General features: G+C 38.8%; 1 protein-coding gene across 1 annotated transcript; it reads left to right on the forward strand.

Moving 5' to 3' along the window:
• Nucleotides 1–494: 494 nt before the first annotated feature.
• On the forward strand, nucleotides 495–25,776 carry smc3 (structural maintenance of chromosomes 3). The gene is made up of 29 exons (XM_030135727.1): nucleotides 495–687; nucleotides 1,289–1,364; nucleotides 1,494–1,532; nucleotides 1,633–1,700; nucleotides 1,939–2,010; nucleotides 4,323–4,402; nucleotides 4,510–4,588; nucleotides 4,764–4,881; nucleotides 5,215–5,390; nucleotides 5,690–5,770; nucleotides 6,102–6,266; nucleotides 7,877–7,998; nucleotides 8,275–8,488; nucleotides 9,193–9,296; nucleotides 10,274–10,373; nucleotides 11,233–11,393; nucleotides 11,824–11,965; nucleotides 12,159–12,309; nucleotides 12,870–13,022; nucleotides 16,241–16,392; nucleotides 16,528–16,686; nucleotides 18,102–18,209; nucleotides 18,522–18,630; nucleotides 19,197–19,444; nucleotides 20,852–21,064; nucleotides 21,281–21,472; nucleotides 23,857–24,034; nucleotides 24,276–24,382; nucleotides 24,833–25,776. The coding sequence occupies exons 1-29, from the start codon at nucleotides 673–675 to the stop codon at nucleotides 24,902–24,904; spliced, it is 3,654 nt and encodes a 1,217-aa protein (XP_029991587.1). The 5' UTR covers nucleotides 495–672; the 3' UTR covers nucleotides 24,905–25,776.
• The last annotated feature ends 289 nt before the right edge of the window (nucleotides 25,777–26,065 follow it).

The raw sequence follows: 26,065 nt of genomic DNA on the forward strand, positions 1-26,065 counted from the left end.
TACACATAATTTATGCAAACTCTTGCTTGATTATGGGTAAATTAATATTTAGGTAATGTCAGATTAAAAAACACCAATAAATAAATCCCATTACAAACTGAAGAAGTTTGTCTGTTCTATAGATAATGAATATTTATTGTCTGTTATGAATACATGTAAATAATAGCTGTGGTTAGTGAATATTCTCCGAGTGTCTGGTAGAGTTGATGCTTTTTCTTGACATACATTTTCTTCTGTCTTTGGCGCCTAGAAAACTGCCAGCTAGATTATACCAACTACAATAACAGGGAGGTCAATATTAAAGGAACAGCGTTAAACATATTTTTTTCGTCTACAGATACAGTAAACACAAGCTTATTTAAACATGCCATATTTAATTTACTAAAACAGCGTTTAAGTACGCTTACTTTATTTCACTAAAATATAGTGTTGGGTGTATGTTTATTGGTTTAACCCTGTTTGAAGATAATGGAACCTTCCATTTTATCCCGCCCCCGCCGCCATTTTCCATGTTATTCTCTTTTGCTTCACCGTGTTTCCTAAAATATTTAATGCAGAAATATTAATTAACCCGCAAAGTTTTGGTTAATAAATTCCCGACTACTCCAGGTTAGTGGAGGGGGGGGAGTTTATCTCCAAATTCTGCCGTGAAGACGCTCTACTTTGACCGCCATGTACATCAAACAGGTAAGCTGGCGGCAGCCGACTTGTGCGTGTTGCAGACTATCAATGGCCTGTTTAGAGTTTGCCTTTTAATTGTGTTTAAGTCCACGTTTTGACCCACGTAGCAGTGTAAATACCTTTACAGACACAAAGCAGAAGGCTAGCGTGAAGTTATTAGGTGGCTCACTGATGCTATTTGGCAGTACTAGTGTTTGTAAATCTTGTGAACTGCCCGCCCCCTACACCAGAGATGCTAATGCTAACGCTACAGCTAGTATTACATTCGTCAATTTGTGACTTTTTCATTGCTGCAGCATTCTGCGGTGCATTTCATCCCCTGATAATTGAGTGTGAAATTGTGCAATATTGCGGGTCTCTAAATACCGGTTAGTCTGCCATCAGTGTTAAACATATAAGCCCTTTCATGGTCTGAATTAACACTAAGGCCCTGTGGTTGGTGATACATTTGTTGCTACGTCTGTCCCACACAGACGGATGCGTGGATGCATGTTGAGTTATGTGGGATCTTGGGCAGACAACATCACCTAGATGAGTTGTCAGCGTTTTATTCACTTGAAGGATGTCATGAGTGTCTTGCTGACAGTGGTGTTTTGGTTTACCGTAGGTCATTATCCAAGGGTTCCGAAGTTACAGGGACCAAACAGTGGTAGACCCTTTTAGTCCAAAGCACAACGTCATCGGTGAGTATGTGCTTAGAGTTAAACGGATATGAGGTTATCTATGTATCTTACAGTCGTGTAGATGTTGTAAGTATTTAATGTATGATTGGGAATTATTGCTTTCATTTAATGTGCTCTCTGATTTTACAGTTGGACGAAATGGATCAGGAAAAAGTAACTTCTTTTATGGTATGGAAGTCTAAATTGATTTTGTTATCATTTTCCTCTCTGGTAAAGGCGTTATTGTTGGTTTTTTTCTGAAATTGATTTCTTTTACCTGTTTCCTTAGCCATCCAATTTGTGCTCAGTGATGAGTTCAGTCACCTACGACCGGAACAGCGCCTGGCCTTGCTTCACGTAAGTACAGGAAAATGTCAGAATCTAGTTACTATTTTTGCTGACTAGTTAGCTCAGTAATTTAAGAATCTATCTGGTCTGGCTATGTAACTTAAGAACCATTGATAGACAAGCTTCCAGAGAAACTCACCTATTGTGGAAAATATTAGATATGACCAAAATGGTTAATACATTTTTATCTTCATTCATTCACTGCTTCAGCACTAACTTGTATTTTTTTTCTTCGTTGTTATTATAGGAGGGAACTGGGCCTCGTGTCATTTCGGCTTTTGTGGAGATTATATTTGACAACTCTGACAACCGACTGCCGGTAAAATTACAAATATATCATATTTGTCTTATCACTTAATTACAGAATACAGCTTAATTTGTCATCTTGGCCAATTAATCAGTGCAGATGGTGAGTTTTTCAAACTCTCTGTATTGGCAGAAATTGCTTTAAAGTCAGTCATTCTGGATTAGAATTTTATTCATTTGTTACTTTGTTCAATTCAATAGTCACATTGGTTTTTACTAACGTGAAAGTGTTTAATTTCAAATATACATAATGGGTTTTTAGTGTCAAAGTTTTTGAGGTAAGGATGATATTGACTTATAAACTAACTTTCAGTAAAACAAATTGGGAACTTCAAATTCTACCTGTCTGTTCATGTGATAAGTCTATTATTGTAAACTTTAGAGAAAAGTCCAGTGGTGACCAATATGTCATCTGTATTGGCCATAGGGATGCAAATTATCGATTAATTCATTAATCGTTTGTTGATTGCCCTTATCGATCAATTAACAATTAATTGATAAGCGGCGATTTTCCTGAGAGCCTGAATTTCTTATTCAATACGGTCCATAAAAATAAAAGCTAAATATTGTTTATACACTTCATGAAAAAAGCATGTCATATTCCTTAATGCTTGGTTTATTGAACCATTGGAAACAGTCAGTGTTTCCTGTGGAATTCATCTGTTGATGTGGCGGTGTGTAATGGGTGGGTGCACGCGCGTGCGTTTCGTCGGGGAGGACTCGGACGTGCACAGTACGGCCGGGGGATGCGTGCGTGTGTGTTGGTTGGTAACCGCACACGTGCGTGTGTCACTTTCCGTCCAACTTCTACTACTATGGGGGTACGGTGCAGTCCGTGCCCCCACAGAAGTGAAAGTGAAACTTTTAGCTCATTTATCTTTTCCCCACCTCCTGAAGCTTCGCAAATGCATTACATACCTGTGGCCCAGATCAGGAGCTTGGAGGATGTTTTCAACTTCTGTCTCAGTGACTGTGGACTAGACCAACCTTCAGGGAAAACGCTCCGATACCGACCCCGCATTTGTGTGTGTATTTATTCTGGGGGGTACCGCTCCCACAAACAGACAGAGTTCTGTGTTTGGCTGCATCATGTCCATATAGACATTCTAACTCATCAACGCCATGATCCGGTTCAATCGCCGGCTATCCCAGCCGCGGTGTCACAGTGTGGACAAACTGGCAGCCTTCGGACAGGTGTGGACGGGCGGAAAAGGACAATTAATAATTTAATCGAGCAAATTCTTATTGACAATTGATTGTTAGTCAATTAATTGTTTACATCCCTAATTGGCCATGTATTGCAAATGCTAGATCTTGTTTAACTCTTTCAGTGCCATGGGCCAATTAAATCGGCTTTACGAATACAACCTTTAAAGTGCCATGGGTCGATCAGATCGGCTTTGGAGAACACACCACATTTGTGTACAAACAAACCATCCACCCCCATTTCTTTCTCACATTTCGATGACGTTCTTTCTGTGTCCCCCTTTTGAGACCAATCAGATGGGAATTTGAGGTCACGCGACCGAATAATATTTTTATATCTTTTTAATGTTTCTTATTCTCCGGTGTTTCATCAGAGGGAGCCCTCCATGCCGGGGGGGCAGCTGTGGACTCCGGGGGCTGTGGCGCCTTCTCTCACTGGGGTCCGCTCCTTTCTGGTGGGTGGGGGTCCCAGTTGGCCTTCTCCCACTAGTTGGGATGCGTGGCTGTGTTGCCGGTGCCTGGTCGCCGGGGTCGGTGGCTGTATCCTGGTGCGGATGGCTCCCTGAGACAGCGCCTCCTAAATTGATGTTTTACTTTTACTTGTACATTTTTGTTCTGGTCTACCCGTGCTCAGTCAGTCTTCTTAAGTATGTGTGAGCTTGTGGGCTTGCATGTATATGTGTGTGTGTGTGTGTGTGTGTGTGTGTGTGTGTGTGTGTGTGTGTGTATGTGTGTGCGGGTGGGTGTGGGTGGGGGGCGGTACTGATTTTTAAACTGATATGTAAAGCACTTTGTGCTACAGTTTTTAATGTATGAAAAGTGCTATATAAATAAAGGTTATTATTATTATTATTATTATGAATTATGCAAATTACGATCAATAATGAATCGGCTGCGTCCGGTGCGTTTTGAATCTAATTAGCAATCGGTCGGATGTTACCGAGCTGTTTCCTGCAGGATTCTTCAAATATTATAAAAACGACGCGAAATACTGAAAAACGGCCAAAATCTGTGGCACTTTTAAGGCTTATTAGCCCCTTAACTGTCTGGCACCGAAAGAGTTAAACACTATTAGGATTTTATGGTATATTTATCAGTGTGAAATTTCTCCTCCTTAAGATTGACAAAGAGGAAGTTTCCCTTCGACGTGTCATTGGCGCAAAGAAAGACCAGTATTTTTTGGACAAGAAGATGGTGACGTAAGTACTGCTGTAAACCAACTGTCTATGCCCTTGTAATCATAGGAAATAACAACTTAAGTGACTTAATGTAATCACTTGTTGAACGGTGCCTGTGATTGTTGCAGTAAGAATGATGTCATGAACCTTCTGGAGAGTGCTGGCTTCTCTCGCAGTAACCCCTACTACATTGTCAAGCAGGGAAAGGTGAGAAAGGAGGGGATACCGTATAATTAAACAAATAATGTTGTTAAAGCATGCTGTGTTATAAGCACATCAGAATATTGAAGTTTGATAGATTTAAATAATACATTTTTAATGCAAGAAAATCAGTACACTTTACATTGGGCTGTTCGATTTGACACTTAAATGTTTCCTGCAGATCAACCAAATGGCAACGGCCCCTGACTCTCAGCGTCTGAAACTACTCCGTGAAGTGGCAGGGACACGAGTGTACGATGAGCGCAAAGAGGAGAGTATTTCTCTCATGAAGGAAACGGGTAAACATTATTTTACAGACTGTAAAGAGTGCTACTGTTTTTGGTGTTACATGACGCAACTATGTTGACTCCCCTTGCAGCAAATTACATTTTCTTAAACAGGTTCCACACTCTTCATCTGCTACAGTGTTCAAGTACTTAGCACAGTATGTACTTACTTTCATGAGCTTTAGGCTAAGTAAGTGAAGTATTAACTGTAAACGTTGCATACAGTGGTTAGAAAGTGTCTGAAGAGAAATTAAAAATAAGAATCAGGGTTTTTTTTTTGTCCGGTCAAAATAAAAGTATGTTTTTTAATAGTTATTTGCATATTTGATATCTGGTGATTCACAGAGGGAAAGCGAGAAAAGATCAATGAACTCCTGAAATACATTGAGGAGCGTCTGCATACCCTTGAGGATGAGAAGGAGGAGCTGGCACAGTACCAGAAGTGGGACAAGATGAGAAGAGCCTTAGAGTACACCATCTACAACCAGGAGCTGAATGAAACCCGTGCCAAACTGGATGAGGTAATAACACAAAGAGGGGAAAGTACTGCATGTACAGGGAGTGCAATAGTCTGAATATATTAAACTTGACGGTTGCTATCTGTGTGGATAGGATTAAGAATATCATATAAATGCGCAATGATTTACTGACTTTAATTTTTGATGATTTTTGTAAACAGTCATTTGGAAGTAAATTACAATAAATAGAATGTCAAACATGTCAATCTCTGATAGATTTTGGCTGATGTACTGAAAATTTATGTTCTTCTGTCAACAATTTTCTGTTTTTTTTTTTTTTTTTTTTTTTTTTTTTTTAACAGCTATCCTCAAAGAGAGAGACTTGTGGTGACAAATCCAGACAGCTACGTGATGCTCAGCAAGATGCCAGAGACAAAGTTGAGGTAAAATGTCTCATACTCTAACTTGAGTAATATGTAACTTATACATGATATGCAAGAACTGAAAATGAATTGTTGAGTTTTACATATAGAAACAGTGAATGACAACTTAGGATTTTCCTAGAAACCTTTTTGGTCTGCTTAAAATTCTGGTCATATATGAACATTGAGTAAATGCTGCGTATTTAAACACTTAAAGTGAACTACTGTATCCATTTCTGCTGATATTATCATCTCTACTCCATAAATGATGAGCCACTTTCTATTGGCATTGCACCTTTTTGAGTGAGCGATGCCTACAGGTTGTTTCTTATTTTTTGATTCACTTTTGCAGGAGACAGAGCGTGTTGTTCGAGAATTAAAGTCCAAGATTTCTGCCATGAAAGAGGAAAGAGAGCAGCTGTCGGCCGAGCGCCAGGAGCAGATCAAGCAGAGGACCAAGCTCGAGCTGAAGGCCAAGGACCTGCAGGACGAGCTGGCAGGCAACAGTGAACAGAGGGTACGGAAGCCTCCCATCTGCGTCACTCTGCACACGTGATACTGCACCAACAACACTTCCATCCCCTTTTTCCTGCACTATCACTGTGTGTATCAACACAAAGGGTCTGTTTTTCTCCTCACTCTGTCATCACTGTCAGACTAATAAGTGTAATATCTGCAGTTCCTTAATTTCTCACTTGGCTTCAGCTTCTTAACAAGTTTAATATTGTAAGTGTTGTCTCTAAAAGGAGATCTTTTTGATGTACAGGTTTTTTAAATTAATGTTTGTGTTACAAAAACCTAAAACATGAGAAAAAAGGGAATGAAGGCTTGTGAACGTGTAAAGGTTGTCTTTATGGTTTAGATGGAGTCAACCTCCAGTTTTCATAGGCTGACTACATTAAAATGAAAATTCTCCGATATAAGAATTCCAAATGACAGAACAATCAATACAGAACTAGTAAGTGTTGTTTTTAAATTGATGAATATTATTGTGCTGCTGGAATTACTTATTGGAACTGCCCCAGAAAAATTTGACGCTTAACCAGATATTTAGTATTTGCAGTATTAAGGTTGAATTTTGGGAAGGTTTTTAGATTTTATAATCAATACAGGGATGAATTGGGAAAACACACAGAGGGTACACCTGTTTGCGTATCAGGCTCTTGACATCACAGCGGCTATACATCAATCTTGGCATGAGGATATGTGTACTAAGCTGGCGCAGATCACTCCCCGTATGGCCTCTTGTTCTGTGTGCTTTTTTGTATACATGTGAGTGTGAGCATGATGATAATCGCATGTATCTGCTTTTTTGGCTCAGTCTGTGTGTGAGCCATGATGGGTCCCAGGCAGCATACCGGCTGGTGGTTGGATTAAGCCCACCTGGCTAAGGCTGGCACTTCATCGGCCAAGAGTTATTGGAGCAAAATGAAAAGCAAGGGAAGCAGAACTGCGTCACTAGCTGCTCATGGTCATGATTTTATCAGGATCAAGGAAGCTGGAGGTTTCAATAGCTGAGATGAATATGATGTCCTACATCATGATACTGAGTTTATTTACACACAAGTCAGATTAATTTAATGACTCAAATTTTTGCTTTGTGAAAACTGTGAATGATAAAATTGCAGATTAGTCTTGCATCAGGAGACCTTTATTGCTCATTAGAAATTCACGATGCAGCCTGTTTATAGTTTGGATTGTGAACATTATTCTCCAGTGAATGCAGTGATGGTTTATTTTAAAGTTGTTGTTTTTTTTAAACAAATAATATACACACATTGTTTTATCATTGTAGTTTGTTGATATTGAGCATGAATCACAAATATCTTCATAAAACAGTTTTTGAATTGTGCTTTATCTTGAATTCATGTAAATAGGAAAAAAATCTTAAAATCATGGTTCGTCCAAAAAATTGAGATTGAGATACTGTTCTGCCCTGTTCTTTACACACACTTTACATATTACTCTAAAGTATTGTTATGATCAATACATAGTACTACTTGGTAATGGTTAATGAAAAAAGACTGCTCCAAAGTAAACATAACTGATCATCTTGTATCCTAAAATCCCCCTAAATCTAGTTTTACATGAGGATATATGCAAAATGTGCTGTTGTTGCTCTTTCAGAAACGTCTGCTGAAGGAACGGCAGAAGCTGCTGGAGAAAATTGAAGAAAAGCAGAAAGAGTTGCAGGAGACTGAGCCCAAATTCAATATGGTGAAGGAGAAAGAGGAGCGTGGGATCTCCAGGTAGGGATGACTCATTCCCCTCTGTGCTCCCTGAGGCAGCTGGTCACCAGGCAGAATTGATTCAGTCATCACATTTTCAGTGTAGTTTGATAGCGAAATGTCACATGGTAGATGCAAATAGCTGGTCCATGGAGCCTTCTAGAGAGTAGTTTGGTGTGTTGGCTAAATAGAAACATTTAGAGTAGTTTTTTTCCTTGAGGAAATTTCTCGTCAATCTTTCGTGAACTTCTGTGGTTTCCAAACATTTGACTCCATATGTGGTTAAAACTTCTTTAGACTGGCCCAGGCTACACAGGAGAGGACAGATCTGTACGCCAAACAGGGCCGTGGTAGCCAGTTCACCTCCAAGGAGGAGAGGGACAAGTGGATTAAGAAGGAGCTGAAGTCTCTGGACCAAGCTATCAATGACAAAAAGAGGCAGATTGCAGCCATCCACAAAGACCTGGAGGACACGGAGACCAACAAGGAGAAGAATCTGGAGCAGTACAATGTAAGGCTCCTTGGAAATACGACTAATTTTCCTCCAGTTAATATTAGAAGTGTGCTCGATGAGATTTGGCTTTCAGATCTTTTTTCAGGAGCCGTTTCATAGAAATGCAGATTCCACATGACAATAGCCCCTTTGTCTACCTTTTTGTGTGTAAAGGAGGAGGCCAAACAGATTGTACACATTCTGGTTTTTGCTGGAGAGCCAGGATGAAATCTGGGATTCAGTGGAGTGTTTTGTTTTTGCTCATTGTAGTTGATACCCATCATCAATTATATTGGATAAACTGTGGACCATTATTCCACTCTAACCTTTGAATGAATTACACTTTTATTTAATTACCAACTACTGAAAAATGATAAAACACAGAATTTTTTGGATATTAATGCTTTTTTGTAATGGTACGTCACTACAACCCACAACAGTCACACACAAATACTATGGGGTATAGATGTGTGAAAATCGGCTTTATTTATATCCTACAGGTGTGTGGGCCTTTGAGTCAGGAGTCAGTTGTAACGAAATAATGAAAATTGGTTGGTTCTAACACTTGTAACATTCTGCTACATTATTGTAATGTGCTGTTATTTTTCTCGAACCTGCCCCATGTTTCTCTTGTCTTTTTATTGAATACATACTTTTAAATGTTAACATTGTGTTTATTTGTGACATGTAAATATTGCTGCTAATATGACTTGCCTGTTTAGAAACTAGATCAAGATCTAAACGAAGTCAAGACCCGTGTGGAGGAGTTGGACAAGAAGTATTATGAAGTGAAGAACAGGAAAGATGAACTGCAGAGTGAAAGAAAGTAAGATCCTTTTTTTCCCCTCTGCCCCCTTTTTTTTAAACCTCATATGTTTGACTTTGGTTGACTTAAGGTTCAGCCATGTGCTATCTGTTGTATTTGTCTGAGTAGCTGCAGATAGTACAGTATAACTCGATTAAGACAAAGCTTTACATGAGTCATATCTGCACCTTCCATTAAGCTGAAAGGTTGAACAGGTCAGCCTCCATTCAAACCAAAGTACACTTTCTGTCTGCCAGCCTGAAGTTATATTGTCTCGTATGAGTGTCATCAAGCTGTCATGATCTCCTTAAAAAAAATCAGGTTTATTTATATACTTTAGAGATAACACCTAATCATGACAGACATGTTTTTGCTTTTAAGAGGAAAGTAAGATGGATGATTCAGGATGCAGGTTACTTGGAAAACACAATGAAGACGCCTACTGAGCTGCCTGAATGACAAATGGTGCATTTCCATCTACTGTAACTGTCCATCTATTGCTAAACAGGCAAAATATATACACTATGTGTGTATATACATAAAAAAAAGTCTGCCTACTGAAAAGTGTCATTCAAGTGTAGTGGGTGGAAAGGCTACGTATCTGTTGAATACATCTACAATGTCCACAAGCTGTTAGTAGTGTGCTATCAAAAGTTATTTATGCATATAGAAATGATTAATATTAAGGCATGATGGAAACTGCTTTGGAAGTAATCATTCAACTTACTATTTATTCTGGTAGTATGTGGTCAAGTCAAAGGAATATATACTTTTTAAATAAACAAGAAGCATGCCCTTTACTGTATAATTCCTCATAATTAACCTGAAAAATGTTTGTCTTCTTTCTTTTAGCAGTTATTCATTTATTTTTAAATAACTTCTGATTTACTCCGGTGACACTCCTTGTGAGTGTGTTGGCTGCAGTGTACGTTTTGGTATTAGTATTTGGTATCTAGTGACATAAGTGTAACAGTGTGTGATTGTCTGTGTCCGTCCAGCTACCTGTGGCGTGAGGAGAACGCAGAACAGCAGGCTCTGGCCGCCAAACGAGAGGACCTGGAGAAGAAACAGCAGCTCCTTCGAGCTGCCACTGGGAAGGTCCGTATCTCTGTGCATGACTGAGTAATTAGGGACTTGCATAACAGAACAACAGGATACCGTATGTTATCTAAGTACATGTGCAATACCTGTCTGTGTGAACACGGATATACACAGCTGTTTTTCTCCAAACCACTGAACGTGTTCTTAACTTTCTCACATATTAGTTGGCTTTGAGAAAAGAAAGTGAAGTGACAATAAATCAAAGTATACAAATTCAGTTCATTTCCATAAGAGCACAATTAAGCTCTGTGAAAAACTCAGTTTGTCACTCAAATGGAGTCATTCATCTGCCTCGCTGCTGGCACCTTATCATATCAAGCTAAATTAACATATGACTCATTCCTCAGCCTCATTCAGGGCCTACTGTTGCTCATTTCTTCTGTAGAAAACATCAATCAAACATCACCTCTGCATAATGTCTGTTGAGGTGAAATGTTGTTGATGCCTTCATGGGCAAATACCCTGCTTTATTTTTCTTTTACTAGTGGGTTACTCGTACTGTCTCTACACTTTGACTCTGCCCTTATTTACCAACATTTTTTTGAGTTTACATAATGCAGCTTGAGTTTCATGAATTATATTATGCTGTGTTGTCAAAGCACTGCAAACCTGTGAAATTCTTTCAAACTATATAGTTTTTAGGTCTTGGGATCTGTAATGCTTTTATGATAGGTTTAGTTTGCTTGTTTTGTGTTTTGTACTACTAGTATTCCTAATATTGTAATGTGTTGAGATATGTATACAGTGTCTAAATCATATAGGGATCAAATAGGCATGGAGTCATTACTATAACCATACTACTGTTATGATGAAATATGTGATACAATCATCTTTTTTTCTTCTGCTTCTCTTTCAGGCCATTCTCAATGGTATCGACAGCATTAACAAAGTCCTTGAGCATTTCCGTCGAAAGGGCATCAATCAGCATGTAATCAATGGTTATCACGGCATTGTGATGAATAATTTTGAGTGCGAGCCTGCTTTTTACACCTGTGTGGAGGTGACTGCCGGTACCAGGTGAGGCTTTTTTCTGTTTACACTGCTGTGTCCTTCAGGTTTTCATTAAAAATGTTAACACCTGTCATGCTTGTGATTTATACGAGAGCTTTTCACAAGAACATTAGTACTCGTCCACAATAAAGCACTGACACGGCATCTTCACTGCTGTGTAGTGAGTAGAGTGTTCCTGATTCCTGTATCACATAACTTGAAATGGACAAAGTGTAATGACACCATATTTTCCTCTGTCTGCAGATTGTCATTACTGTGTTGTGATTAAAGAAGACACTCAAATTCTAATCAGATTTATTTCTTCATGCCTAGTTGTTAAAGTTAAAGATTTTATAGATGTGTATTCATCTTTGGCTCCTCCTCATCTTCTTTATATCTTAATTATCTTGTTGTCTTTCTTGTTCCTTAATGTCCTCCTCTAACTGGTGTTTTTCAGGCTGTTCTACCACATTGTGGAGACTGATGAAGTCAGTACCAAAATACTGATGGAGTTCAACAAAATGAATCTCCCTGGGGAAGTCACATTTCTGCCCCTGAGCAAGCTCGATGTCAGGGACACTGCCTACCCAGAGACCAATGTGAGGACTTTGTAGTTATAATGTATATTTACAGATTAAGAAGTAAACATAAGTTGTAAGAAATAACAGATCTATTGATGCATCTAAAAATTGGTGGATATATGGTGTACAAAAGCATAATATGCCTCTAGTGTTTGTGTGGCGATGACAGAATTGAGTAATTGTTTCCCTATGTACTGTTTTTTCCTCAAAGGATGCCATCCCCATGATCAGCAAGCTGCGTTACAGCCCCAACTTTGACAAAGCTTTTAAGCATGTGTTTGGGAAGACACTGATTTGTCGCAGCATGGAGGTGTCCACCCAGTTGGCCAGAGCTTTCACTATGGACTGTATAACCCTAGAGGGTAAGTTGATCTGCAACACTTATTTAAGTCTGCAGCACTGCCAGCAAACAAGATGAAAGGACACATGGCAGCCAGTTTCCAAAATGCATCATGTGAATAATACATGTTATGTGATTTTATAGATGCTTTTAGGCATTTGTGTTGTTGTTAAATTTATGTAGCATCTACAGTGAAACTCTCAAAGTAACATTTTCATGACAATAACAAAGTTTTGGAATCTCCTTTATACTTATCTTGTAATATAGAGAAATAGTAGCACTAATAGTAATACTTTATCGCTGACCTGTTGTGTAAAGCCTTTCTCCAGAGCTGCCAAGAGTGAAAACAGCCTGTGGAACAAGTTTAGAGTATGAGCTGTATAAGTATTTGGCTTGCTGTCCTCTAGTAAATGTTAGGAGGTTTTGTAGAGACTATTGCCAACACATTTACAGTAAGTGGGACATTGTGATTTGAGCTTTTTCTATGACACAGAACTTTGCATCCCTTTTAAATGCTTTACAGACCACTACCAAAGATCTATTTAAAGTCCACAAATGGTACATGGTCTTATGACTTCTTAGGTGACCAGGTGAGCCACCGTGGAGCTTTGACAGGAGGATACTACGATACCAGAAAGTCTCGTCTAGAGTTGCAGAAAGATATGAGGAAGGCTGAAGAGGAACTGGGTGAGCTGGAAGCCAAGCTCAATGAAAACCTGCGTAGGAACATAGAACATATCCTTTCTGTTTAATCATTTAAAACATTTGGTTGTCCTGGTAAAGATCTTTTTAAGAGAAATTTTCGTGCACTCACTCAAGTCAAAGTTCATTAACTTTGCAACATCAGTACAAAGCACAAAAATAGGCTGTTACTGATCAAACTTATTTTTATTTTTAGGCTGCAGGCTTTGCTGTTTACATCTTTTTCCAGTATTGACATTTAAATATGAATCAGGAAAGTCTTTGTCATGCTCCTTCTGTTGGTTTTTGTTTGAGCACAGTTGTTTACTCTAAAATGAGTCATTCACCAAATGATCACAAAATTAGGAAAGTGATTTTTCTTTGGATGCTGAGTATTGATTATAACAAAATGGTTGGAGTCACAGAAATATAAGCAGCAAACAAAAACTGTCATTGACTCTCCGATTGTTTATACATGACAGTGATGATGTACATGAAAATGAATGGGGTGTCATTCAGTTGAAGTGACTCAATTGTATAATCATGAAGACAGTTGTGCGTCTAATGCAAGCACATTGTTAACCACTACTATTTTGTTTTTGTCAGTGATAGCCTTGTGTTCCTTTCATTGATTTGTTTGAAGGTCTAGATGAAAGGTAAGGGGGTTTTCACACTGTACATGAACTGTACCATGATTCAGTTAGTAGACAACCCTTCGTATGTTCAGACCAAAGAGGTTGTTCAGTCTGCACTGTGGTCCTGAGGAGGCTTCACATCTGTAAATTTGATTCAAATCAAATTGGAAGGTTCAGACCAAAAAGGATAGTGTGAAAGTGCCCTAAAAGGTTCTGAGTGTTTCCTCTTAAAAGTCGACCTTTTGAGTGCTGCCTTCATTCAGTTACAGGGTGATTGCACATAAAGGAGTCAGTATTAAAAGGTGCAATAGCTGCATCAGGGTTATGTATGAGGTTGACTTGAATGCAAAGAGTTTACCTAAGCAGGTCAAGAAGGATTAGATTGTGTTAGGTCATCTTGTTCATAGACATGACTCACTGGTGCCCATTAAAGGAAAAACAGGGATCAGGTCGGATTTGTGATTACATGCACCATATGTTTATGGACATGTACAGTGTTTGAACACCTGTGTAATTGTGTGTAGGTTCTCAGAGTCAGTAATAGGTTTTGGAGTTAGTGTGTGCACCTGGCTATTGCGTATATATGTGAGTGGGCAGGGAGCACGGATGACTGAGCCAATGACATGGTTCCTGTCCTTCAATCCTGCAGCGATGAGTCAGAACAGACCGGTTATTTAAAAGTTCACTGCCCTGTCGATAAGCATGAGATTACATCGATGTACCTCTCTCATCCATTGTATTTTAACTTGTCATCTTCTTTTTGGCAATATTGAAGGTATGAGGAAGTTGCATCGTGCACTTGGATTGTGATTCCTAGTACTGCTCTCATTCATATCAGATTGATTATTTGTAATGCATCACTTTAATGCCCGTAAGAGTTGCAGCCACTTAAGTATTTGTTTTATTCATGACAATTAGTAGCCTCATATCAGCTGTTAATATTCAAGAAAATTACCACTTTTTTTTTTGTCAACTATTGGATTGCACAGGGCAGTGGGTTGACTGTTTTATCAGTTGAGCCACTTACAGATTGATTTTCTTGGTTTTTATTGAGTCTCATTAAGCCCAGAAGACCCGGATCAATGGTGGCATTCTGGAGGATCAATAATACTGCCTGTTAAATTAGCTTAATGATGAGTATGTTCAGCCCTCTGTAATCCTCTGCCTTCAGGTCAGTGAAGACACTCAACCTCAATTCGAAACTCCATTGCTCTGAAGCTCAGTAGATTCTGGACTTTTAAGTGAAGCTGTTCCTGTGCTTCTTAATTTGTTTCTCTACACTGATGTTTTCTGATTGTGCTCTCAGAGATAAATGTGGTATTTATTTATATACTAAGCAATCCATCATAAGTCGTTTGGGTAGCTATTGCCAGTAACGGTAGAGTCGTTCAAGGTGAGCCAACGATTACTACACAATGCGTGCCATGTTAGATTTCTGTCTGACTTGATCTGTGCATCTACAATAGTGTTGTGAGATGAAGGTGACTGCAGTTTATGAGCCCAGGTGCTGCAGTTGGTCTTGAGGGAATGAAAGAGCTCATGGCATGATGGGAAATGCTTGTCCCTGAACATTTGATTGGCCGAGAGTTTTAACCAGAAATAGCACTTAGTTACTCACAGGGTTCCCACGAGGTCTTAAAAAGTCTGAAGTCTTGAATTTACAAATCTATTTTTAATACCTTTAAAAAGTCTAAAAGGTATTTAATTTGATATGGTAGGTCTTAAGTTATGTTGCCATAAACTTGCTCGCTGTATTGTGTTTAAATGTGTCTGTTAAATGTCCAAGCTGCAAAGAAAGTAACGTTAGTCTATTCAGTTCCAACCGTTCCAACCTGACAATTTATACTGAAATCAGGAACCAGTTATCACTAACTTTGCAGCCCCTGGTGAGAAATGATCACAGAACATTCAGCAAAACACACATGGAGCTGTTAGTCACTCGCACATCGCAGAGAAAGCTGATTTTTGGAACTTCAAGGGACGGCTCGCAAGCGAAAAGTAAGCAGGTGGAAGTGCAAATTTAATAATGGCTGGTTGGAGAGATCATTCTGGACCTGGTTGACAGAAGTGGAGGGGAACGTGTTTGAAGCTTGCTGCACCTTGTGTAAGAAATCAATTCAACTCAGAAGGATGGGAATCAAGGCGTTGGAGTAAAGAAATGCATTTTCCTCATTTCTAGGAGTCACGAAATTTTGCCAGTATGGTTGTGAAAGAGGCTGTGATATGGGCATTAAATTCTGTTCTGAGTAGTCTTAAAAAGGTTTTCAGAAGTCTTCAGTTTAACTTGTAGAAACCTGTAGGAACCCTGTACTCAGTTATTTTTATATTTTTTCATAAACTTTTAACTTACTCTAATTTGTGCCATTGTAAATTTACCCAAAATCATTTAAATGTGTAACAGTTTTGTATGTTTGTTTACAGCAACTCTAACAGCTAAAATATTAGTGTATCACCTTATAGGTAATGTCTGTATCATTGATGCAGTTTTTTTTATTCATCGCTACATCTGCAGCCTTCAAAACCTGTTTGACTGTTGCTTGATTTTTAATTTCTCAGATTCAGTAATTTTCAAAGACTGTCTCTTTGTGAGTTTTCACCCATTTACTCTAAACATGATTCCTTAACATCTGCCTCCACGCATCAACAATGAGATTGATCAACTAATGAATCAGATGCAGCAGATTGAGACACAACAGAGGAAGTTTAAGGCGTCCAGAGATAGTATTCTGTCAGAGATGAAGATGCTGAAGGAGAAGAGACAGCAGTCAGAGAAGACGTTCATGCCCAAGGTAATCCTGGTTTCTACTGCCCTTCACACAGGAGTGAAGAGAAAGCTCTGTTTTTGTTTAGTTTTTTTTGTGTGATCTAATAATGGTGTGCAGCTTTTTCTTATCCTTCTGTACTAATGTCTTTCTTCTCCCTAGCAACGTAGTCTTCAGAGTCTGGAGGCCAGCCTCCATGCTATGGAGTCTACCAGGGAGTCCCTGAAGGCTGAGCTTGGTACTGATCTGCTCTCTCAGCTCAGTCTGGAGGACCAGAGGCGTGTTGACGACCTCAATGATGAGATCCGTCAGCTCCAACAGGTCAGGATGAAAATAATGCAGAAATATATAATCTCTTTGTTTTTTTTATTACAAATAATGTCTGTGGCACAGTTTGCAAAGTTTAACCTTTTTTTTAAATTTTATTTATTCATATTTTTCAATCCTTTTATGCTGCTTTTATGCATTTACTGTGTTACATGTGAAACTGTGACTAGAACTTTGTAAAGGTCCCACTGAGATACAAGATTTCTTCTACAGTTAAAGGATGAATAAATATTAAAATAGAAATTAAAGCTGCAAGCAGCATTGGGCAGGACCTCACGCCCTGGCCCGGTTCCCCCTCCCATTACCATCAACAAAAATTTTAGCTTTTTTTTTTTTTTTTTTTTTCTTTCTCATGGGCCTACAACATTCCCACTGGCTGCTAGGGCTGTTTTTGTGTACCTAGGTGGCCCTACAGAGCACATTTTGACACCTAAGGGGTTAACTTTTATATTCTATAAAAATTTTTGCCAGATTTGACATCCATGCCAAATTTGGTGAGTTTTTGAGCATGTTGAGGGGGTCAAATTCCAGTTTAAAGGAGCAGAGTAGATATAATAATATTAAAAAGAACAAAATACAATACGGGCCTTGCCTTTCAGGTGAGAGGGACTTGCCCTATGGGCTCAGTCCCTAAGAAGTTGGGCAAAAATGGAGAGCAGCAGATTTCAGTCTACATCATTTTTCTAATGTGTCTCAACAATTTTAAGTTTATAACCAGAAAAAGAAAAAGTAGCTGTGTTTGGAATCAAAGTTGACACGTGCTATTTTAAATGTAGAACGTTTTATTCACATTATATGCCATTAATGTGGCTGTGAAAAGAAGGTGATATCTTTTGTTAGAGTAGTAGACTTTTTTGTTTATTTTTGTCCAGTGGAAACACATCGTGCCGTATGTGTACATGTAGTTATGACAATACGCTGTTCTCCTACATTTTCTTTCTATTCACCTCTCCCTCGCAGCAGCTGTGTGTGGGATGTTCCTGTGATCCAGTTTTGCCCCCTTTTTTCTGTTTCACTGCCAGCTGCTCTCAGCTCTCACCTCAATGAACTCTCAGCCATTCTCGCTATTATTCATTGCGCAAGATCTCCACCCCCACAGCACAGAGCTTTTCATATTTACTTCTACTGTATTGGTCCTGTAAAATTTTTGCAAGGTAGCACTTAACAGTGTAATTTTCACATATTATTGTTTATATGCCATTGATCTAAATATTTTGTTATCTAAAAGGTTTTCAATGCTACTTTCCTGCAAAGCCTATATAAAGAAAAATACGTGCCTACAAACATTTGGTAACCATTATGTGTATGATTTTACTTGAAATATATTCAAAGAAAAAACTTTAAAACTAACTGGTAAAGGTCTTATTGGTAGCCCTAAATTCATGCCTAACTGTGTTTTCTGCCCACAGGATAACAGGCAGTTGTTGAATGAGAGGATTAAGCTGGAGGGCATCATGACCAGAGTGGAGACTTATCTCAATGAAAACTTACGGAAGCGTCTCGACCAAGTAGAACAGGTACACTTTACCTTTAATCATCCTACATATTAGTCATACATCCTGAACATTCTGTGACATGAGTCACAATTAAGTAAAACAGCTTAATTCGTTGTTTTTCCTTAAAGTAAATTATAGGCCATTTATTGTGTAAGTGGCAAGTTTAGGTCCTATTTTACAACTGCTAGATGACTTAATGAAGAATAAACAAGTGTGCTATCTTGTATTTGAAGAGTCTTAGTCCCAGTGGTTTGAGTGTTTGATTTGCACTAGGGAGAGCAGGGGTGTATACATTTGCATGACCATTGTTTTTTGATATTTGCATCAACACAGGAGTTAAATGAGCTGCGAGAGACTGAGGGAGGCACAGTGCTCACAGCCACAACCTCAGAGCTGGATGGCATCAACAAACGTGTCAAAGAAACTTTGGCCCGATCAGAAGGTACTAAAGACAGAAAAAGGAATTTTTTAAAGACATTTTGTGTTTAAAAAAAACAAAAAACAAAAAAAAAAACTACACATACTGGCCATTTGCTTCTCAGGGGAGAGACAGATGAGTTATGTTTATAAAATGGATTTACTTTAGCGTTCTTACGTATTTGAATGTATTGTGTACAAGCAAAAGATGCAATTTTGGATATTGGCACATAACTCTTATCTATAATCATGTTAAAAAATTCCACTTAGAATCCGTACATTGAGAAACTGCAGACTGTTTTAATTAGGTCAGTTCTAGCTGTGGATGGTGAGCAGTACCATTTATGCTTGACTCACATTTCGGAGACCATGTCCTTAGAGTGGTATAAATGTTCAAGTGGTGCTATGAGTCATACGGTTTAATACCAAGTGCATTTTCCTAAGTAGAATTAAATTGCATGAATTCATATTTAGTCATGCTTGCCAATTTAATGTACATATTCACAGCATGTCCTCATGCTGAAGTATTTCTAATATATAGTCCATTGTTCCAAAGTTTTTGCATCTAATTTTTTTCCTGCTGTGCTCCAGATCTGGACTCTCTGATTGACAAGACAGAAGGAGAGATCAAGGACCACATAAAGAGCATGGAGCGCTGGAAGAACATAGAGAAAGAGCAGAATGATGCAATCAACCATGACACCAAGGAGCTGGAAAAGATGACCAACAGACAGGGCATGCTGCTCAAGAAAAAGGAAGAGTGCATGAAGAAGATCAGAGAGCTGGGTTCGCTACCCCAGGAAGCCTTTGAGAAGTACCAGACCCTCACACTAAAACAGGTGTGGAAACATATATACAGTGGGAAATTACCACCTCATTCATGTGGTTTGTGAATTAAGATGGATATAAACAACTTTATGGATCCGCTGCAGTGAAATTAATTTCAGCACTGAAAGCAGCGAGACTGAAGCAAAACAATTGTGCTTGTGGGTGTCAGAAATATAAGATAAGTCAGTCAGAAATAGAGATGCATCATTGAGTGATAATTCTGCGTGGGTTTAGGAGTACAGTCATTCAATTTAGTGTAAATACAAAAATACTGGGCAACGCTGCAACAACCCCATCAGTAATGGTGTCATAACCCTCAGTACTAATAGTTATATGGTGTCAGGTTAGTAGAATAAGAAGAAAGCTACCTCAGGGTTCCACTATATTCTTCTTTTATTTTTCTTTTAGTTTTATTCCGCTGAATACCCTTTTTACTGCTGTAACATGACCTTTTAATGAAGTGATTCACTTTAAATTGAAACGCAAGATGTGACGTAACAGAAACAATAATTGCATAAACCAACTAAAGGTCAGTTATTCTGTGCATCCTATCTCACCTGAATCACACTTGTGAGTGTGTGCGTTCATACACACTGATAGACCCCACTCTCCTGAGGAATAAGGCACGGCGCCATCACATGCCACCTACTCATCAGTGACTCAGACACTAGTTAGTGCACTGTCTCTGATTTTTCAGCCAGCTGCCTCTGGGATCACAGACAGTATGTTGAGTGGACTTGGCAGGATCTTTCATAACTTTCAGTGTGTGTATGTGTGTACGTATGTGTCATCTCCCCTCCTTGACAATGCTGAAAATAGCCTCTCACTTTCTCATAAACACTCAACATGGTTAATCTTTCTCTCTGGGTCACTGTTTAGGGATGAGATGGTGCCTCTGATTGCAGAAGTGGCTGAGTGGGCCAAGTAATAATGGCACTTGCTCAAATTTCACTGGTCATTAGTGATTCTGATGGATGCATTTATAGTTCAAGAGTTTGGAGAGCGAGTGTCAGTTTTGAACCAGTCTAAGCTGGGTTTAATTAAGCGGGTCAGGCTGTCTTCAGGTAAGAATAGAATCTGGCAGAAATGAATAATGAATTTGGAGTCGTTTCTTTGTTACGTTTCTAAAGTGTTATTGGTGCTGGCAAGATACATATAACTTTTTAGCGTTAAAAACCTTGTCTGCCAAGATTACACAGATATCTGTAGGGAGATATTTGCTGGAGCGTATTAGTGGGGAAAAAAAGGTGTTGGTTTGATCATTATTTTTCATTTATGCCATCCAGTGTATATGTGTGAAATTGTTAATTAGCTGTTAATTGCCAATTTTAACAACTGCAATAAGAGGCAGAGATTAAGTATTGTAATACCCGCAGTGGCCATTGATTTTTAAACATTTACTCTTTTCTTCCCTCCAGTTGTTCCGAAAATTGGAGCAGTGCAACACAGAGCTCAAGAAATACAGTCATGTCAACAAGAAGGCTCTGGACCAGTTTGTCAACTTCTCTGAGCAGAAGGAAAAGCTCATCAAGCGTCAAGATGAGTTGGACCGTGGCTACAAATCCATCATGGAACTCATGAACGTCTTGGAGTTGCGGAAGTACGAGGCCATCCAGCTCACCTTCAAACAGGTATGATTGCGTTTTAGTAAAAGTTACTGGGTTCCACTGGGGACTCCACTTTGTGGAGAGCTTCAGGCATATGATGATATTTTGTTATTGGACTCTATATGCTGAATTTTAGACTGTGTTTAACAGTGTTTACATGCAAAATAAATCAGCTCATTGATGAAGTCACCCTACCGCTAAAGAAACTTATTTGCAGAAACATGTTCTTATGTTTCATAGGTGTCCAAGAATTTCAGTGAAGTTTTCCAGAAGCTGGTGCCTGGAGGCAAAGCAACGTTGGTGATGAAGAAGGGTGACACAGAAGGCAGCCAGTCCCAGGATGAGGGCGAGGGCGGTGCAGACAGTGAGAGGGGGTCCGGCTCGCAGAGCAGCGTGCCCTCAGTGGACCAGTTCACTGGAGTCGGCATCAGGGTAATACGTTTTCCCCAGATCCACACAAAATGTGTGGGTCAGCTGTGGGAAAAAAAAAAAAAAAAATTATTTAAAGATCAGAGCAAGATCAGAACAAACCATGTCTCTGCTAATATTAGAGGTGTGGAAGTATCTCAAATTTTGAAAAAAAATCGTAAATCTTTGACAGGGGAATCCCATGCTTTAGATCTACAGGGTGTCCACAAAGTCTCTTTACAATTTAAGAAAAGGATTAAAAAATTTTTTTTTTACAAAAAGCAATGAGATATGTTAATCAGATTTGTTCTATGTACTCAGTGGTTATGAAAGTTTTTAATCACATTGTGGGATCGTGTGCAATCGAATCATTGGTCCGTTTTTCTTCAATGAGAGATCAATTACTGCAAAATATTTACCTTGACCTTTTGACTGAATATGTGACACCAGAAGTGGATGACCTACAACTAACCATCATTTTCCAGGTAGATGGTGCACCCCCACATTGGGGACTGTATGTTGGTAGGTGCCTAAATCAAACATTTCCAGACCAGTGGATTGGAAGGGATGGTCCAATTCCCTGGCCACCTCGTTCACCAGATATAACTCCTCTGGATTTCTTTCTATGGGGTTTTGTTAAAGCAGGGTGCTTGTGCAGGTCTTGAAAGTCTTAAAAAGTATGGTATTTTTAAACACTGTTTTCCAGACCTTGAAAAGTCTGGAATTTTGTGTGACAGTCTTAATAAAATATGGAATAAAATTTGTTATAGTTGAATTTTAGAGTATCCTCAAAGACTCATAAAACTTGATATGATTTCAATAACCAGTCGGTACTGGAATGATTCTAGTGAAACTTGTTCGCGTGATATCCATGCAGTTTTATGATTTTCATATGTTTTGAAAACATTTCTCTCAGTGAAACATAATTTACTGCAAATTATGCATTCATTCGTCATTCATACTTTCATTAAAATGAACTTTTCTACTACACACAACAGGTACAATTTCAACCAAAAAAAAGTAGGCACGCAAGTATAAAAGTACATATAGTCAAGGTCTGGAGAAAAAATAGCAGTTTTGAAAAAGTCTGGAATTCTTATTTGGATAAAGATTAAGTGCCCTCTAAAGCAGGGATCGGCAATCCTGGTCCTCGAGAGCCACTATCCTGCATGCTTTAGATGTATCCTACTTCCAGCACACCTGATGGTCATTATCAGTCTTCTGCAGAGCTTGGCGATTGGCTTATCATTTGAATCAGATGTGTTGGAAGAGGGACACATCTAAAACATGCAGGATAGTAGCTCTCGAGGACCAGGATTGGACACCCCTGATCTAAAACGTGCAGGATAGTGGCTCTTGAGGACCAGGGTTGCTGACCCCTGCTCTATAGGTATCTTATATCGAACAAAGATACGAGGCTTCAACAGCCTGAAGTAAAAGATCACTGATGTCATTAACAACACTGATGAGGCTATGCTACAACCAACATAGCAAGGAATCCAGTACCGTCTTGATATGCTTCGTGCAACTAATGGTACCCATATAGAGGTGTATTAACCCATAAAGACCCAGTGCTACTTTTGTGATAGTCCCCAAATGATTTTTTTCTCTATATTTAATTTTTATTTTTATTTATTTAACCTTTCTGAAGTGATTTATCACCATTAATTGCAATATTATCTTCTGTTTTTTTTTTGTTTTTTTTCATGAAAAACTGTCATTTTTCCTGTATTTAATTCACTGATCATGTAGATGTTCATAAAGGCTAAGATTAAAACTGACGGTTATTAAATCAAAAATAGAGAAAACTGAAGAAAAAGTTACTTTTAAAGCAAAATCTATCACTAACTGAACATAAATCAAGTGTCTCCATCCACTGTCTGATTAAACTCCCTTGGTTTCAATGTTGTAGAAGTTGGCTGTTTCCACGTTCACTATGGAGCCTCTGAACGTCCAAATGGGTCATATCTGATGACCATGAAAAGATGACAAACTGTACTTCACACCAATTATTTACATGTATTGATAGGATTAGTGGATCAACAGGTATTAAACAGTTTGTATGAGTAGATGGTTTGTGTCACCATTGGCTGTTGGGGTCTTTATGGGTTAAATGAGGCAAAATAACTTCAATACCTACTTTTCATTTTGTAATAATTTCCACAGATTTGTCTATTCATTTGGGTTTGTAATACATTTGTAAAATTATAGAGACTTTATGGACACCCTGTGTAACTTTACTTAATATTGTCTCTTTAATCCATACTTGCACTTACCTTGTAGATTAAAATGTAGATGAACCTACCTGACTCCAGTTCTCATGTTCCTTCATAAAACCTTCGTGTGCAGTATGTTTGAGCGTGTTTTTGTCACTAGTTCTAAGATGATGGTCCTTCTGTCCCGTGCAGGTGTCATTCACAGGGAAACAGGGTGAAATGAGAGAGATGCAGCAGCTCTCTGGGGGTCAGAAGTCTTTGGTGGCTTTGGCTCTGATTTTCGCCATCCAGAAGTGTGACCCCGCACCTTTCTACCTGTTTGATGAAATTGACCAGGCCCTCGACGCCCAACACAGGAAGGCTGTCTCAGGTAAAGTAGTGTTTGTTAAGGAGTAAAATGAAGACCCCAGTAAAATCAGTCACAGATTCCCCTGGTACTAATGGTTTTTAGTTTAGCTGTTGATCGAAGTTTTAGATGTACTTCTGGCTGATATATAAATAGATTACTCTGTAAATATAATACATGATTTATTCTAAGATGATTTCCTAGAAGATCGGGATAGAAAATTGAAGCAGATCATAAGTATAATTGTTTTTCCTGTTTGTTTCAGACATGATTGTGGAGTTGGCGGGTCATGCCCAGTTCATCACCACCACCTTCAGGCCTGAGCTGCTGGAGTCTGCTGACAAGTTCTACGGTGTCAAATTCAGAAACAAGGTGAGGCTTTTTTGACCTCATGTCATCAAATACAGGACCTGCTTATATGTAACCACAGTGTAGTAGTTGTAGCATAAGCCTCTGTGTCTTCAAACTTCCCTACCCCTCTCCTGTGTCATATCTTTTTTGTGACATACACTCAGGAGCATTTTTATGCACGCTTTGAAAAAGCAAGTAAAACAGCTGATGGAAATGCACCTGAGGTTATGAAGTCCTGTATATAAATTTTTGGCATTGACTAGACTATAAATATGCTCAGTTTGCTGTTTTCTGTTGACTCCTCCACAGTTTCCCCTAATAACCCAGCTTTGGCCAGGTTGCTTAAGTAAAAAAAAAAAAAGGAAAAAAAAATTACTGCAGAGTTTTGAGTTTCATAACATGAATAATTACTGCTTAGTCAGAGCAGCTAAAACAGGGACATTGATCGATTGTTAAATGTGTGTGTTCTAGGTGAGTCACATCGATGTGATCACAGCAGAGCAGGCCAAAGACTTTGTGGAGGATGACACTACCCATGGTTAAGTCTTCAGCTCCTGCTCCTCCTGCATCCTCCGCCTCTACACTGCACTGTGTGGCTCACGACTCACAACTGGCCTGAAAAGACACAAATATCTCAGTCAACCCAGCAGCCTTTTTTAGTCTCCTGTCACAGATACAGATGATATGAGATGCTCAGACTAGTACTGAAACCAACCACTTGAATTGGAAATGTTTAGATGCATACAAACAACCCACTTTTCAAAGGATTGCTTTTACTAATGTACTTTATCCCATGTTCCTGTGCAGCTATAGCTGTGTGCCTCAGTCACTCCTCAAAGAATCATTTAAAACAATTTTCTTTCACACTGAAAAAAAAAAGAAATTTTTCCTGAAGAAGCCCTGTATAAAGCACTCATTTCCCTCTTTTTTTTTTTTTTTTTTTTTTTACTTTGGTAAAATTCTCATCAAGGTCATTTGACAGGATTGTCCGAAACTCTAAAGGACCTTTGCAGAAAGCAGATATTCTTGTGTACAGTTCAGACAGTTTTGAGATGACTGTCAGTGATTGTTAAACTGAAACCCTAACACTCAGTAGAAGAGATGAGTCACTTCAGAGTTTTGTTGTCGTCGTTGCCACCGTTGAAATGCAGCTTGACCAGAGTCCAGGCTCACTCTGGGGTTTCTGTAATCTATACTTTGTATTTCTGAAACTGCGCTAACATGTATCTGTCTGAAGATGTTTGTCTTACTTTTGTTTTTATTTTTAAGAAGGTTGTGGTTCCTTTTTATGGTTGTTGCAGTACTGTGTAATTTCCTGTTTTAGTTCATATGAAAGGTTTCATTCCAACACTGTATCTATTTTGGAAATTAACCAAGTCCTCTGAATTTGAATAAAAAAAATAAATAAGCACCGACACTGTCGATTTGCATCTGTGCCACTTCACACTTTTAATGACCACTAGGTGGTGCTGTGCTACTAACCTGATTCAAACATGGCGAGGTAAACAGCCGCAAGGAGATGTATTTAACCTTCATTACAAATGAGAAAATAGATGACACTCCTTAAAATGTTTCTGTGATATATACTGAACATTTAGTCTCAGATTCTATGAAATTAAACTTTGATTAACGACTATTACTGTAAAATTCTTGATGTGTTCTTACAGTCTATGGATGCACTTTATTTCACCTGACCACCCTCAA

Source organism: Sphaeramia orbicularis, chromosome 1 (assembly GCF_902148855.1).
Source record: "Sphaeramia orbicularis chromosome 1, fSphaOr1.1, whole genome shotgun sequence".
NCBI lineage: Eukaryota > Metazoa > Chordata > Actinopteri > Kurtiformes > Apogonidae > Sphaeramia > Sphaeramia orbicularis.

Excerpts from the sequence above, each read along its gene's own strand:
- smc3 (XM_030135727.1), top strand. Across the intron at positions 5,771-6,101 it reads ATGCCAGAGACAAAGTTGAG|GAGACAGAGCGTGTTGTTCG; the intron begins GTAAAATGTCTC and ends TCACTTTTGCAG. Across the intron at positions 8,489-9,192 it reads AGAATCTGGAGCAGTACAAT|AAACTAGATCAAGATCTAAA; the intron begins GTAAGGCTCCTT and ends TTGCCTGTTTAG.